We start from the raw sequence: 17,353 nt of genomic DNA, 5'->3' as shown, positions 1-17,353 counted from the left end.
TTTATTGATGTTTGAAAAAAGTACACAAGTAAACCACCTTAATATAAATAAATATTGTATAAAAAGTCTTAAATCTCCGACTTCAGCACAGTTTGATTCAGTTGGGTTCAGTAGTTTGTTATAGTTTGGAATGGGGGTGGGCGATATGGGAAACATTTTGCATCATGATAAAGAAATTTTAATGATAATTTGATGCACATACATTGTGTTAGTAGTGTCACATTTAAAAAGTGCCATAAAGAAATGAATACAATGATTCTTATTCAACGTTATTTACATACAGCACTAAGTCCAGTTAAACTGGACTGATTATGGTCTGTTTGTAATGAAACATGCAGATGGTCAGGGTTCTTTAAGTTCCACCATGTGCTCAGGAAGGCATGCTGTGCATCACGATAACAATAAAATATGGTCGTTTTGCCCAACCCTAGTTCAGAATTCTTTCTGAAAATGCACTGGAAAAAAGGAGTTTAGATCCAAAACTGTTTTAATAAGATACAACACATTTTAAAGTTAGAATAACAGTTGACACGTAATTTTTAAAGGTGACATTAATCATAATAAAAGCATTGACATTTCTTTTATGTGTAAAGCAAGACTTCCAACGATGTATATGATGGGAAAAAATTCTGGAACATGGGCTGTTATGCGTTTTGTAACGAAAAGTAACTGGATTAACTATTTACACTATTATAGTGGAACATAAACAATAAAACATTTTGGCAGTTTGGCAATTTTTGGAAAAACTGAATCGTGGTCAAACTGGACAGTTGATGCATTAAACCGTTTCCTAAAGAACTAAATCAACTGTGTGAGAGATTTACACCACTAGTAGCTGTAGTCCTGTCAAAGTCCTTATAGGAGAGTCTGGTCATTCGGTGGCTATCTTTGTAACGCTGCTGGGCAGTTACTTCACTCATACAAGACTAGACCGTTCTCTCTCTGAATGAAGAGAGACCAACATACTCGGAACTGAAGGCCCAGTTACCGTTTTACAAAAACAGATTTGAAATCACTGAAAAAATCTGACAAAAACAATTTAATTTAATTGAAAACCTCCTTTTTCTAGTTTTCTGGCTACTGTGCATGCGCAGATCTCCATATCAAGAGGGGCTTTTCCCACTTGTGCCATAACCAGCAAGCTGATTGGCTCTTTTTACTGAAGGGCGGGACTTTATCCACAATCAGACACCATGTTGAGTGTTACGAGTTTTCCCATTCATATTTCAACCAGTGGTCAGTCTCCTCTTTTATAACGTCTCTGGTTGTAATGTTGTATTTTAATGGTTCTGAGACTCTCAGCAGGATGTGTGGCCTAATATACCAATAGCCTAATGCTAATGCTAACGTCCTGGTGGTTTGGATGCAGTGCTACAGAGCTGCGCTAACACACGGCTGTCCGGTCAGGCTGTGTTCACGCTGGGACGCTGCCTCAGTGTTGGTGTCATGGTGACATGCAGTCGACTGCAGTGAGTTTTCTGAGGGTCGGAGTGAAACGGAACAGATCTCAGACTGTGTAATCCACCAGCCTCACTGCAGCTCAGCATCAGTTATTATTACTCAGTTACTGTTAACCTGAGCCACTATGGACACATCTCTGAGTAAGGCTGGGCAATATTTTATCATTATCGCGATAAATTATCTCACAATACTGTTTTCTAAGCGTATCGCGGGTATCGTCAGCGCCTACTGAACACTGACTGCGTGTTTTATTACAAAGTGAGCTTAATTAGTCCTGTTTAATTAGATTCAGTGCAGCTCAGTTTGTAAAACATTGAGTAAAAATCGCTGTAGTTGGAGGTTTATTGTGGTATTTTTTATATGTGGCACTTTTTCAGATCTCACTAAAGCAATACTGGGATGCTGTGTGTCATGAAAGTATCTCGAAGTATCATGACATAATATTTTTGCCGTATTGCCCACCCCCACCTCATTATGCAGTCATAATCTGTAATTAAAGACACGCCCAAATAAGGACGTCCTGTCTACAGTGAATATTTAGTATTTACTATAAATTCTTCAGTATTTATTATGAATTATTAGTATCTACTGTGAATTATTCCATATTTATTAATAATTACTAAGTATATACTGTAAATATTAAGTATATCCTATGGATTATTCAGTATTTATTATGAATTATTAGTACCTACTACAGTTTATTTCGAGTACATACTATGAAATATCCAGTATCTGCTATGAAATTAATGTCAGTTCTGTAGTGAGGAACTGAAGTGTGGACCTTCATACAGACTCGTAAGAGTTTACATGGTTAAATGTAATATTTTAGCCAAAAATCAAATTTACACTTTTTTTTTATCAACATCATCCTGACATCCTCAGTGTGCTTTTCTGACCACCCGGAGGATAAAGTCAGTATGTAACGCTGACCGACTGCGCGTTTCATCACTGAGAGCTTAGTCAGTCGGTTTAACTGGGTTCAGAGCAGAGCTGTGTGACCTGTTGAGTAAAATCACTGTGTTCAGAGTTGTTGATGGTACAGTTTAAACACAGCTCCACTCCGTGTTCAGACTTACTAAACCCCACCAAACTGTGTTCCACACTGATGCCCTGTTGTATGTATTGTTATATTTATATTATGTGTTCTGTTTTGGCCATACTGCCCAGCGCTGCCGTCAGTCCTACATGCAGTGGATCAGCCGGGACAGGCTTTGCTGTTCATTTTCTGTTCAAAAGTTCATTTTTGGCGCGTTCGTTCATCCTGACTGTATGTGGAACATATTTTGTCTTAATTTTTTCCCCAGACTAAGTAAAGTTTGGTGAACGTGATGTTTTGCCGGACTGTTGCTGTAATCTGTGACGCTAATTGACTGTAGGTTTATGGATGTTTCACTGTAATGTGCAGCTTCTGCATGAAGGCTTGTGTGAATGTGATCCTCCATGGTACAGTGCGTTCTATAACTCTCTCTCTCTCTCTCTCTCTCTCTCTCTCTCTCTCTCTCTCTCGCTCTCTCTCTCTCTCTCAGGTGGAAGCAGCTCAGGATGCAAGCCCCCCCCCTCCTCTTCCCTCTGCCAGCCTGCTCCCGGCTACTCCCCCGCTGAGCTCACCATGACCAGCCAGCACACACACCCCCCCTTCAGCAACATCCAGTCCATGGCTGAACAGCAGCAGGTACACACACACACACACACACACACACACACACACACACACACACACACCTGTACATTCAGTACAACACACACTTTCATATTGTTTGTCTTATTTTTATTTTTTTTGTTCATATATTTCCGGAATCTCACATAAATCCTACATTTTTTAATTTGTCAGTCATCTGAGTTGTGCTGCATTCACTTTGGACCAGAGAATCCCAATTAAAATGAAGACTTGCTCGGTCAATATCTATATAATCAATCATTTATTTATTTATTTAAACTAATCCAGAAGTCAACATCGTTTGCACCGTCAAACTAATATTCTCCAAAATATTGATCAGGTTAAACTCAGATTCAGATTCACACTTGTTTTAATTTTCTGATCACTTTTTAATATTTGACGTAAAACGGTTCACATACAGTTGTATGCAAAAGTTTGTGCGCCCTTGGTCGGCCTACGTTGTGTGTGAATAAGTTAACACATCCTCTAAAGAGAACACACTTGTGCACATTTTAATACACAATTACTGTCATATTTAATATGGGTGTTTTCACACTTGATTCTGGGCTCGTTGTGGGGTCATTATCACTGGTTTGCTTTCACACAAAAGAATTCCGTCCGAACTGTGGATCAGCTGCACAATTCCATACGGCACTTTTCTGCATGCAGGTTTGCAGAAATGTTCGGCGGTGAAGAGCAGCGCTTTCTTTCCACAGCAGTGCTCTCCCCAAAAACTGTCTGCTTGTGGAACAATTATTTCCAATTATTTCCACGATTATTTCCACCTTTGACCACCTCTGTCGTGTCTCACCTGGTCAGGTGCTGTCTGAGATGACCATACTGCAGAGGAGGATCCCCCCGAGTTTTCGAGACCCAGCCAGCGCCCCGCTGAGAAAGCTCTCCGTCGACCTCATCAAGACTTACAAGCACATCAATGAGGTCAGTTCAAAACGAAAGATCTTAAGAAAACCTTCAAACTACTTTAACACACAAACCTCGTTTCTCTTAAATGAGAACTTTGTGTCACGTTATATAAAAAGGAAAATAAATCAACTGCAACTGTGGCGTCAAAAAATTAGTAAAAAAAATTTTGGGCTGTTTAGATAAATAGATGAATAGATATATGGAGGGATAGACAGGTAGATACATATATGGATGGATGGATGGATAAACAGATATATAGACATATGGATAGATAAATAGATAATAGATGTATGGATAGTTAGAGAGGTAGATAGGTGGATAGACAGATAAACAGATGGATAGTTAGAGAGGAAGACATGGATGGGTGGATAGACTAGTAGATAAATGGACAGATGGATGGATAGATGGGTAGATGGATGGATGGGTTTATGTATTGATCCACAAAAATTTCTCCAGTTCTGTTGTTTAATTATAATAAACGATTATAATAAGTATGAAAATAAATCATCACTGAATAAAACGCTGTTTCTGAGTCCTTTCTTTATTCCTCCCTCCACTCCTCCGTCTCCACCCCTCCTTCTGCAGGTGTACTACACGAAGAAGAAGCGGCGGGCGCAGCAGGTGCCGCCGGAGGACTCCAGCACCAAAAAGGAGCGAAAGGTTTACAACGATGGCTACGACGACGACAACTACGACTACATCGTGAAGAACGGGGAAAAGTGGCTGGACCGCTACGAGATCGACTCGCTAATCGGCAAGGGCTCCTTCGGACAGGTGAGTTCGGCGCATGATGGGATGGCCGACCAAATGAGTCTCCAGGGCTCTCGGTTAGTGACAGGAAAGCGCTGTTCACCTGTAACACCGGCACTGATCCTGTTTGTTTTCTGCAGGTGGTGAAAGCCTATGACCACCACGAGCAGGAGTGGGTGGCCATCAAAATCATCAAAAATAAGAAAGCCTTCCTGAACCAGGCCCAGATCGAGCTGAGGCTACTAGAACTCATGAACAAACACGACACTGAGATGAAATACTATATAGGTAGGTGGATAAGTAAATGAATGAAGCACACAGACTCTCAGTGGCTGCTGTGACTCACCCTGAACTGAATTCAGCTGATTCTGTTGATCGCTTCCAGCATTCAGTCTCAAACTGCTTCTTTAGAACTCAACATAGTAGAACATTCATCAGAAATTAAGTTCTCTCTCATGCATGGAGTGCACACTTGAGAACAGGGGGCTAAAAGTAGGACTGGAGTCTACAGTCCAGTGGAGTTTTTAAACAAAGTGTAAAACATTTTCCGAGCCAAAATAAATCAACACCGCCTCTAGAGGGAAAGGGGAATTCCACCAGTTTTTTAAAATGTCATAAAAACAAAAGTCATTCAGATTGTTTTGGTGTGAAGTGGTTCAGATGTCTGTACAGTGGTGGTGATAGGAACCAGGGGTCGCCATGACTACAACACAAATATAGACATTTTATTTACTATCCAGAACCACCAGTGAACCTACACGAGTCTTCTGAGTTTATATGGAATGTTGATGATGGAAAATAGTGGAAAATCTAAAATAATAAGTTTTCTTTGGGGACTGTTTTGCCTTAGAACACCGTTCCTGTATCCCTCCACTATGACTAGACTAAAAAATAAATAATGTTTGTCAAAGTACGCTTTTAGAGGTGAACGTCTGGTTCCTATCACCACCACTGTGAACAATTCTGTCATGGTAAGAATTTGACATCCTGCTGAGAAACATACTTGAAAGGCGCATGATAAGGTTCCTGAGAACGGTCGTTGATATTTGAACTTGTTGGACAGACAAATACGATGATATAATGTTAGAGCGAACGATGACCCAGCAAGTAATGTAACTGACGTTGGCTCACTTGTGGGTTAGCAAAATGTTGCTACGATTCCTGCTGTAAAGTTAACCACTTGCTATGACAAACATTCGCAAACAGGACAAAACAATACTGACCTATTGGTTCTGTGAAGCAACACAAATAAGTTAATGTCGCCCACCTGTCAAGCAGAAACAGAGCAGCCTCCTCATCCCTTTTCATGCATTTTAGCTCTCAGTGAAGCTTAAGGCTGCTTCTTTTTCACCAGCTTCCTGTTAGAATTTCTAGGTCCACCTTAAAAGGTGCAGCAGCCAGGCTACATTCAGGTGCCTCAGCTCACCTTAAATGGTGCACGTGCAGTGCTGTGTGGGCGGTCACTGTCTGAGGAGGGCTGACGTTTTCACAGGGCTGGACTAACATGCACATGCAGCCAGACCGGCTATAAAAACAAAAAACAGAGAAGCTCAGATCACACAGAGAGAGAGAGAGAGAGAGAGAGAGGGCGTGGCTTCATTCTCTGACCAGGACGCCGTTACTCCACTATGTCTTTACACAGAAAATAGTAGTTTGCTGCTATATTGATGTTTGAAATGTTGTATACATCACCTTTAAGTTCATCTCTTGGTCGTGTGTTTGGAGTCAGTGTGTTGAAATGCACTCCTTCCCTCTGTTCTAACGCTCTCTCTCTTCACTCTCCGTCTCTCTTTCAGTCCACCTGAAGAGGCACTTCATGTTCCGGAACCATCTCTGCCTGGTGTTCGAGCTCCTCTCCTACAACCTGTACGATCTCCTCCGCAACACCAACTTCCGGGGCGTCTCCCTCAACCTGACGCGGAAGTTTGCGCAGCAGCTGTGCACGGCGCTGCTCTTCCTGGCCACGCCGGAGCTCAGCATCATCCACTGCGACCTCAAACCCGAAAACATCCTGCTGTGCAACCCCAAACGCAGCGCCATCAAAATCGTCGACTTCGGCAGCTCCTGTCAGCTCGGTCAGCGGGTGAGTGACCGGGACCTCCACGGCTCCGCCCACGAAACGCTCAGCTACTGTTTGGACAAACTTCACAGAATCCCACTCAGTTTATATCACAATACCTACATTTAGAGTCAGTTATTCATTCAGCCTAATGAGAAACTGTAGAACAGACTCAGTTCATATCACAATACCTACATTTAGAGTCAGTTATTCATTCAGCCTAATGAGAAACTGTAGAACAGACTCAGTTTATATCACAATACCTACATTTAGAGTCGGTTATTCATTCAGCCTAATGAGAAACTGTAGAACAGACTCGGTTTATATCACAATACCTACATTTAGAGTCGGTTATTCATTCAGCCTAATGAGAAACTGTAGAACAGACTCGGTTTATATCACAATACCTACATTTAGAGTCAGTTATTCATTCAGCCTAATGAGAAACTGTAGAACAGACTCAGTTTATATCACAATACCTACATTTAGAGTCGGTTATTCATTCAGCCTAATGAGAAACTGTAGAACAGACTCAGTTTATATCACAATACCTACATTTAGAGTCAGTTATTCATTCAGCCTAATGAGAAACTGTAGAACAGACTCAGTTTATATCACAATACCTACATTTAGAGTCGGTTATTCATTCAGCCTAATGAGAAACTTTATAAAATGCATTTTTAAAAATTTGATTTAAAACTTTACTTTGTTTATTTTTATATTTTTGCTTACTGCAAACATTACACTTCGTTTGAGACAAAAGTTTAGGCGCCCCAGCTGTAGAGTCACTACACAATGTTGAGCTTCCAGTTTTAGCAGCTACGCTACTGATCTGGACCATGTGTTTGTATGTAACCAACACTTGGCAGGTTGGAAGTGACTCTGCACCAGATATGTATCCCACCTAGGAGCACATATTAAAGTGTCTCAAATCTGATGTGAGAAGATCTTTGTTTTTCAGGGGGTAATAATTCCAATACCATAATTCCAAAATGAATAATAGGAGTCTTGCATAGAAACCGCTGTCAGCGATCAGAGGGAGGCATCTAGGTGCAGCCTATCAGAGTAAAGTGGGCAAAGAGGGGCGGGGCTTATGCTAATACCCACATCCACCCTCAAATGACTAGGCTTTTTTCCTGAAATTCTAGGAGTTGCAGAATTGGGCGCTGATTTTGATGCATACACACCTGAAAATGTGTCACAAATTTCTGAAATAAATCAATAAAATTTAACATAAAATGTCCACATTTGTGCCGCTTCAGCCGGTTGATGTCGATGTAGCCTCGGACACATCAGGGTTAGTACTGAACCCTGGGCAGCCCAGCCCTGCTTTAGTGTGCATGGATGGCAGTAAGAGGAAGCAGGTCATTAGCAGCAGCAGCAGCTCAGTGTGTTGGAGCTCCACACCCTTTTTCCTCACGATGCTGATCACCCACCGCTCTCAGTGGGACTCTACGGAGAGAGAGAGAGAGACGTGGACGTGAACGGAGGGCGAGATCTAATATGCATCCGAGGGCAGAAAGGGTTTTCCCTGCTGCAGCACACAATAGTGATCAGCACACATCGTCAAGGACTCTCTCCCTGAGAAAATGGGTTTCAGTGAAGTGCCGGAGAATGGATTCCCAGCGGCTGTGCTGCACCCTCTTTGACTCGCTCACGCCCAGTTTCTGCTGCCCCCCAGTGGCTGGAAAGTGTCACTGCGCGCTCATAAAGCAGAATCTGTATCGCTTAACTGACAAAGCACACTTGCACTTGCGAGGGACTTTTTGGTGAAATTGCCGTTTATGTACACAATACAGAGCACAAATAATAAACAAATAAACAACACACAGGCACACTGAGCATCACGGAATACATAATCTGGCAGGGTCTTAGCTCAGGGGTGTGCTGGACTCAACAAAGCGCTCTGGATTAGAGTGCATATTAAATGCCATAAATGTAAATGCAGACAACCATCATTTCTTTTGCACTTCAACAGTTGAATTTTCTTTCTGTTTTTCCTCCTGTGTGTGTTGCAGATTTATCAGTACATCCAGAGTCGGTTCTACCGCTCTCCTGAGGTGTTGCTGGGGATGCCCTATGATCTGGCCATAGACATGTGGTCTCTGGGCTGCATCCTGGTGGAGATGCACACGGGCGAACCCCTGTTCAGCGGCTCCAATGAGGTACTTACACTGAGACCAGAGCAATTACACATCACAGCCAGCCTGAAAGCAAGTAGCATAACAGTATACAGTGTGACCATTAGCGTACTACCATACAGTGTGGCCAGCTCCATTATACCATGCAGTAATGCCTGTAGCATAACGGCACAGAATACAGTGCTTAATAGCATTGGATACAGCCAATATAGTGAAGCATAACAGCATTGAATATTGCCAGTGTAGAATAATAGCATTGGTTATAGCCAGCAATGCTTAATGGGATTGAATATAGCCAGTGTAGCATAACAGCATTGAATATAGACAGTATGGCATAATAACATTGAATATAACCAGTATGGCAGAATAACATTGAATATAGCCAGTATAGCATTATAGCATTGAATATAACCAGTATAACATAACAGCATTGAATATAGCCAGTGTAGCATTATAGCATTGAATATAACCAGTATGGCAGAATAACATTGAATATAGCCAGTATAGCATTATAGCATTGAATATAACCAGTATGGCAGAATAACATTGAATATAGCCAGTATAGCATTATAGCATTGAATATAGCCAGTGTAGCTTGATAGCATTGAATATAGTGAGTACCATTGTAGCATACAGTAAGGCTAGTAGCATAGTAGCATACAATATAGCTTGCAGTATAATAGTAAACAATATACCTAATATAGCATAAAAGCATGCAATGTAGCCAGCAAAGTATAATAGCACTAAATATAGTCAGTATAGCACAAAAACATAGAATGTAGCCATTATAGCATAATTGCATGCAATATAGCCAGTACCATTATAGCACACAGTAAAGCTAGTAGCACATAATAATGTCTATAGCACACAATAAAGCATGTAGTATAACAGTTTACGATATAGCCAATATAGCACAATGGCATAATATAGCCATAGTAGCATGTTTGTGTATATACAAAACAGTATACAGTTTAACCATCAGCATAATGGTAGATAATATAGCCACGTAAGTACACTTGCCAGCTATTTGCGTAATCATATGCAATTTAGCCAAAAGCATGATAATATATAATGGAAATTTTTCTCTCAGGTGGATCAGATGAATAAAATAGTGGAGGTTCTTGGGGTTCCCCCGAACCACATGCTGGACCAGGCCCCCAAAGCTCGCAAATACTTTGATAAGCTCTCTGACGGCCTGTGGACCGTCAAGAAGAACAAGGATATAAAGAAGGTACTATATCCTTCGGCCTCTGTGAGTAAAACTCTGCTTCTTATTAACCACCCCCCACCCTCCATAATCACCCCCCATACCCTACACCACCCCCCCTCCCGTACCCTACACCACCACCCTCCCCAAAACATCTCGCACAGCGCAGCGACGTCAACTGTACTGTTTGTTTGCTGTGGTCGCAACAGTCGCAAAGTACAAAGTGGACTAACATTTTAACAATAATCACAGCAATAAATGACCTTCTGCCATAAAGAGGGACCACCGTTCTCCCAGTCATCACTTAGTTACTGGGGGGCAATTGTCCAAGAATGTTTTTTTAGCTAGCTAGTGAGATATGGCTATTGTTATACTAATTGTACTTGAATCGTCATTGTCAACATCCTGTCAGTGTTCTTCTCATTAAAACTGGTATTGATCTAGGCAGGTGTAAAGATGATGTAGGGCTGTGGGAGAATATGTGATTTTTATATGAGAAGCTGGTGAATATTAAGCGACTATCAGTCAGCAGACCAGAGTGCGTTTCTCAGAACAGTGGTTTCTAACCTGATTACGACAATCTGGATTTATAGGGTAGCAAGTGAACCGTGGGGGTAACTTAAGGTAGCTCAGTTTAGTCTCAGCTTCAGCCTCTGATATCTGTCATACGTTAATCCAGCTACAAATATCCGGACTTGTCAGTTGTGTTCTGATTGGCTGGTCACACGTCCATAGGCATCAGAGGACGGGAAACACAGCTTTGTAAACAGCTGCCCACTCTGTGCGACGGGGCGAATCTTTTGGAGAAAAAGATGGTCATTAGCCACGTTTACATACAGCCTAATAATCTGTTAATAATTCAACTAATAGCTCAGTCGTAATAGAATACGTCCGTGTAAACACCTCAGTCGGAATAGACTAGTCTGATTGAGGCCATTCGGAATACAGTTTCTATCCGACTGATCGAGGTGGGTAATCCTGTAAATAATCCGTTAATTAGAAGAATAATATCTGTGTAAACGCCTGTATCTGATTACATTCCCTATCGGAAAGTTTAAGTCCGTTCTGATCATGTTCGTCGCGTCATAGTGAGAGTTTATACCGCTCAACATGGCGGAGCAGAAACTGGTCTGCAGAGGAGACGAAGTTTATGCTCTGATCTTTAAAAGACGGCGGTGGGACGGACGTCCAGCTTATGTGTCTCAGAACACGACGTCTTCCTCTCGGCCTTCTTTAATAAGGACATGTGAAGGACGTTTTCCTGAGTCTGACATCATTTTAAAGTGATTAAAAACACAAGCGCTGCTCACTGCTGCTCATCTCACTCTGACTGGACTCACGCGATGCTGGTTGTCATGGTAACGTCTACACTAATGGTTCTCTACGCATGCGCGTCATTTTAGATCGGATTACTTGTAGTGAGCATGTAAACGGAGATTTTCATCAGATTGTTGAGTAGAGTGAGAATAAACACCTCAGTCTTCATCTATAATCGGAATGTGTTCGGTCAGACTGGAGAAAGTCTTTGCATGTAAACACAGACAGTGGATTGAACAACATTTGTAAAGTTCGCGGTGTCACATCTTTAAAAGCTGTTCAGCAGTTTTCTTTGAAGCATTTACAGCTTCGTAAACAAGAGAACCTTGAATTTCCCCGACGGTTCTTGACACGTTAAGCGAACTTTGTGATGATGAGCAGACGTCTGTCTGGCTTGAGAGACTGACTTGAGCTCAGAACTCCTTAAATTAATGTAGGTTTTTGTCAAAAACACACAGCCTAAGCAGCAAAACCACAAACTCACCTGTTCTTCACCTGCCTTCCCTTTCCTTTCCTTATACCATACCTCACCTGTCTTACCTCTTTAACCATATTCTCAATCATGTTACCTGTGTTCTCTTAACTTATCTCACAGTAATAAAAATGCTTATGCTGATTAACTTTGTTTACGGTTAACCCCTGATATTTCCCCTCATTTGATCTTTTTAATCTTTATCATCAATTTATATTTCTCAGTCAGCATAATGTGAGTGATCTAACAGTAAACTAATCTGTGAACAATAATATATTAACCTGTAAAATCGGCTCATAATTTTGGAGATGAAATAATGCTTGTTGTTAATCTCTCCCGCTACAGGAGTATAAGGCTCCAGCGACGAGGCGGCTGCATGAGATCTTAGGGGTGGAGACCGGGGGTCCCGGGGGGAGACGGGCTGGTGAGCAAGGCCATGCCCCCTGCGACTACCTGAAGTTTAAGGACCTGATCCTGCGCATGCTGGACTACGACCCGAAGACCCGCATCACGCCGTTTTACGCCCTGCAGCACAATTTCTTCAAGAAGACGACAGACGAGGGCACCAACACCAGCAGCTCCACCTCAACGAGCCCAGCCATGGACCACAGCCACTCCACCTCCACCACCAGCTCCGTCTCCAGCTCCGGTACGCACTCCACACCAGGGCTGCAGTGATTAGCTGACAAAGTCGGTTAGATGTCAGCAACGTCAATTATGGGGGGAAACACTGTTCACTTAAAAATAAAAATCTCCTATAATTCTATATAATGTTCATATGATCCACACAGTCATTCTGACAGACTGTAATACACTACAGGAAGTGTAGGGGGTGCTATGGCTTCTACTGTTTCATTTAAAAAGCTCTATAATGTTCATATGATCCACACAGTCACTCTGACAGACTGTAATACACTACAGGAAGTGTAGGGGGCGATATGGCTTCTACTGTTTCATTTAAAAAGCTCTCTATAATGTTCATATGATCCACACAGTCACTCTGACAGACTGTAATACACTACAGGAAGTGTAGGGGGCGATATGGCTTCTACTGTTTCATTTAAAAAGCCTCTATAATGTTCATATGATCCACACAGTCACTCTGACAGACTGTAATACACTACAGGAAGTGTAGGGGGCGATATGGCTTCTACTGTTTCATTTAAAAAGCCTCTATAATGTTCATATGATCCACACAGTCACTCTGACAGACTGTAATGCACTACAGGAAGTGTGGGGGGCGATATGGCTTCTACTGTTTCATTTAAAAAGCCTCTATAATGTTCATATGATCCACACAGTCACTCTGACAGACTGTAATACACTACAGGAAGCATAGGGGGCGATGTGGCGTTCTAACATGTATATTATTTCCCTCTCTCTCTCTAACCTAGGTGGATCTAGCGGTTCTTCCAATGACAACCGAAATTACCGGTACAGCAACCGGTACTACAACAGCGCCGTCACTCACACGGACTATGAGATGCAGAGCCCGCAGGTAACGGTCCTGTTTATCATCTCTACTGGATGCTTTTTCCTCTCTGGACTTGCATGCCTGCTTGTTTGTCCACAGAACAGTCAGTAGCACAATAACATTCACCATAGCCAGTGGTACAGTCATATAGAGGATAGCCAAAGTAGCCAGTAGCATAGCAGTGTACAGTGTAGCCAGTGGCATAATAGCCATTAATGTAGCCAGAAGCATAACTGTGTACAGTCTAACCAATATTTCAGCAGTATACAGTATAGCCAGTCACATAATAATATACAGTGTAGCCAACAGTTTAGCAGTATACAGTGTAGCTATTAGCATATTAGGATACAATGTGATCATTTCTCTTCTCTTCTCTTCTCTTCTCTTCTCTTCTCTTCTCTTCTCTTCTCTTCACTCCTCCTCTCCTCTCCTCTCCTCCACTTCCAGGCGCCATCCCAGCAGCAGTTGCGTATCTGGCCGGGCAGTGAGGGCGGTCTGGGCCAGCTGTCGAACAGTGGCAGCGACGCGCCGTACCCGCAGCTCCTCCTGCACAAGCCGGCCGCCTCGCAGCACTCCCGCCACTTCCTCGGCAACGTGGGGGGCATGATGGACCCCCCCCACCACCCCCACCCGGTCTACGGCGGGGGTCACCACGGCAACGGCCGGCCGCTCCGGCAGCAGCAGCAGCAGCAACAGCAGCAGCAGCAGCAGAGCCAGGCCCAGGGTCAGACTCCGCAGGGCCCGCAAGGCCAGACGCTGATGCCGATCTCGTCTCCGCAGATGCAGGACAGCATCGAGCTGAGCCTAACGCACCACCACCACCTGGCCCAGTCTTCCATCGTGCAGCCCCCGCCGTCGAGTTTGGACTCCAGTCAGTACGGATCCTCCAACATCCACCTGGGCCTCTCCGCCTTTCGGACTAGAACGGCCCTGGCTCCGCCCCCCCAGCCTCCGACGGCCTCCTCGCAGCAACAGCTGGCCCAAGCCCCGGCCGCTCAGGACAGCATGGTGCCTGCCTCCGGCCTGGGCTACATCCCCCCCTGTTACCCAGGCAACAACAATAACAACCCGCCGCCCCAGGGCAGCGGGATGCTCACCGGCGCCCCCCCGAGGGGCGGAGGAGCAGGGGTCGTGCGGCCGGATTCGGAAGAGTCCATCATGATGGGCGTGTGCGGAAGCGGGGGGGGCGGCGGCCAGAGCGCGGCCAACTCTTGATAAATCTTGAACAAATTCCAAAAGCCATACAAAAAAAAAAAGAATTTTAACGAGAAACATAAATGATTAAAAACAAACAACAAACAGCGCATACACAAACATAAACACACACACACACGTAGTACACACCCACACCACACCACACACACACACGGCCACACGACAGAGAAAAAACTTGTGAAATATCAAAGGATTATTTTGGTTGTTTTTTGTTTTATTTTCTGTTTTGCATGGGGGAGGAGAACGGGAAGGTTTATTTTTCCTTTTTTTAATTTTGTTTGGAAGGAGAAGAGCGGAAGGCGGAGCAGTCAGAGCAGAAAGTCTCAGAACGTTTGTTTTTATCGTTATTCTTATTATATTATTTGATTTTATGTGAGAATAGGTTTGCAGCGAGAGATTTTTTTTTTGCTTTTTTTTTCATTCTGTTTTGTTTGCCAGGCCCCCAGGTGAGTCGAGATCGGAGCGATGAATGTGTTAGAGGAGGGAAGCAGCAGGAGAGAGAGAGGGAGAGAAGATCCTATATGATGTTTTCTTTTTTGTTTAATTGTACATTTTTAATTTATTAAGAATCACTACAGAAGGAGAGAGGTGGAGGGATCGGGAGGAGAGCTAAAGAGGTGGGTGGTTATTTTGTTTTGTTTTGTTTTTCGGGTTTATTTATTCGACGTGTTTATTTTATTTATACAGGTTTGTTTTTATTTTTTGAGGGACAGACGACACTCAACGCATACACGAAACAAAACAAACAAACAAACAAAATGGGATTGAGTTGTTTTTCATTTGACTTTCTCTCACCCGTGACTTACACAAACACTTTTGTTACTGATTGACTTCTTTTTTTTTCGTTTGTTTGTTTCTTTTTTTCTTTTTTTTTATGTTTCCAGTCTTTTTCTCGCTTGACACACTGGCTTATATATCTCAAACTATGAAACAAATCTTACGAATAAAATAAAGCAAATGACAAAAACCGTAGTCACACCGCGGTGAGAAAAACGACGCGAGGAGGAGGAGGCGGAACCATTTTGCTGACGCGAGCCGCTCCGAAAGCGAAGAGGGGGGACCTTTAGCTAAATCTTTACAGAAAAAAAGGAGGAAGTGAAAAAAAAACGACAAACAAAACACTCGGCCAGAAGGAAAACCAAAATGCTTCCCTGATGTTTGTTTTTCAGAAAAAAAAATAGTCTGCCTTCTTCATCATCCTTACCAGACTTTCTCACCTCTTTTCTCACGTTTATTTATTTGTTTTCCCTCTCTCTCTGTCTCTCTCTCTTTCTCTCTCGCTCCGTTTCTCTTTCTTTCTTTTCCTTACTTTTGTTTTTCGACAGGAATCGGTGAAAAGCGCATTTGTATTAACTCTGGATATGCTAAGCCAAATCTTGCTCTCTTTTTCTCTCTCTTTTTTCTCACTCTCTCTTTGCTTTTTTCTCTCTCTCTAGCTTATCTCTTTCTTTTTTTTGTTGTTTTTGTTTTTTTTTTTCTTTCCTTTTCTTCCTGGCCCCATATTTATGTTGGAAGGAAGAGGAGACGGGCGAGAAAAGCAGGAGGGAGGAAGCTGTAGAAACGAAGGAGATTCCTCCGCCGCGCCCTCCTGCTCTAACTTCTCTCTCTCTATCTCTATTCTCTCTCTCTCTCTCTCTCTCTCTCTCTCTCTCTCGTCTTTCCTCCCCCTTCCTCCTTCCTCCTCTGCAACACTCTGTGAGTGCTGTTTTGCCATCAAGTCAAAAAAAAAGAAAAAAAAAGAAAAAAAAGTGAACTACTTCTCTCTCGGCTGCTATCTCCACTCTCAACCATGTTCGGATTGCTGCTAAAGAAAACAAACAGATAAATAAATAAAATAAATAAATAAATAAAAATAAATGAATAAAAAAAAACTTTTTAACCCTCCTGCTTCAGAAAAAAATGGAAAAATAAAACCACTGCATCTCATGTATTTATTACTATTTAACAAGAAAAAAAAGAAAAAAAAAAGAAAAAAGTGAACCTGTTTTCTGCTGTTTTTTTGTTTACGTTCTTTCTTGGTACAGGTGAAAGCTTGACATTTCTATTATGTAACGGAAACATGGTATTAAACAAGTGCCTCGATTTATTGGTCAGCCGCTGGACAGAGTGGAAAGGATGGGTTTAGATTTTGAGCAGGGGTAAATTATATGTATAGCTAAAAAAAAAAAAGGTTTCAAGCCTCATGTTATTGTGTAGAAAAGAAAAAATCCACTACAATTCAAACCTTGTGAGAATTCATATTTGAAGCGAGCCTCAGTATGACTGACCAATACCGTATATATTTAATTAACTGATGAACATCTTTTCATCCATTGTAATTTGTGTACATAGCATTCATGCTTCATCCAGTTTAACGGTTAGGGCGAAAAAGAAAGAAATGCGTCTCTCTCTCTCTCTCAAGGCTGCTTCTTGCGACTGGGATTCGAACCTGCGACCTTGCAGGCAACAGGACCTGCGAAACTACCTTACTCTGCTCACGTCAGTGACGATGACTGCTGTCCTTTATGTTGTTAATACCCGGTTAAAACTTGTAATCGGCCGTCGCTGCGGCGGCGGCGGCTCCTTTACTTTGTATTTTTTTCTCTCAACGTCATCCTTCATGAGAAACATCATGTCTGAAGTATTATCACATCATCAGTTTTTTGGTTTCTCTATTAAAGAGAAAGTTGCCTCTAA

At 42.5% G+C, this 17,353-nt stretch overlaps 1 protein-coding gene across 3 annotated transcripts in view; it reads left to right on the top strand.

The window, feature by feature from the left end:
• Positions 1 to 17,353, top strand: part of dyrk1b (dual-specificity tyrosine-(Y)-phosphorylation regulated kinase 1B) — an 81,121-nt gene extending 63,768 nt beyond the window's left edge. For 2 of the 3 annotated variants that reach the window (XM_036558924.1, XM_036558922.1), the window contains exons 2-11: positions 2,988 to 3,133; positions 3,938 to 4,057; positions 4,628 to 4,816; positions 4,933 to 5,080; positions 6,589 to 6,875; positions 8,870 to 9,016; positions 10,083 to 10,244; positions 12,334 to 12,637; positions 13,383 to 13,486; positions 13,910 to 17,353. In XM_036558924.1, coding sequence (XP_036414817.1) covers positions 3,071 to 3,133; positions 3,938 to 4,057; positions 4,628 to 4,816; positions 4,933 to 5,080; positions 6,589 to 6,875; positions 8,870 to 9,016; positions 10,083 to 10,244; positions 12,334 to 12,637; positions 13,383 to 13,486; positions 13,910 to 14,677 — 2,292 coding nt within the window. In that variant the 5' untranslated portion in view covers positions 2,988 to 3,070 and the 3' untranslated portion in view covers positions 14,678 to 17,353. The remainder of the gene's footprint in view (positions 1 to 2,987; positions 3,134 to 3,937; positions 4,058 to 4,627; positions 4,817 to 4,932; positions 5,081 to 6,588; positions 6,876 to 8,869; positions 9,017 to 10,082; positions 10,245 to 12,333; positions 12,638 to 13,382; positions 13,487 to 13,909) is intronic. The other variant, XM_036558923.1, reaches the window with a different exon arrangement.

Source organism: Colossoma macropomum, unplaced genomic scaffold (genome assembly GCF_904425465.1).
Source record: "Colossoma macropomum unplaced genomic scaffold, Colossoma_macropomum, whole genome shotgun sequence".
Lineage (NCBI taxonomy): Eukaryota > Metazoa > Chordata > Actinopteri > Characiformes > Serrasalmidae > Colossoma > Colossoma macropomum.
Note: the sequence above shows the minus strand (reverse complement) of the source record. Positions and strands in the feature narration are given on the sequence as shown.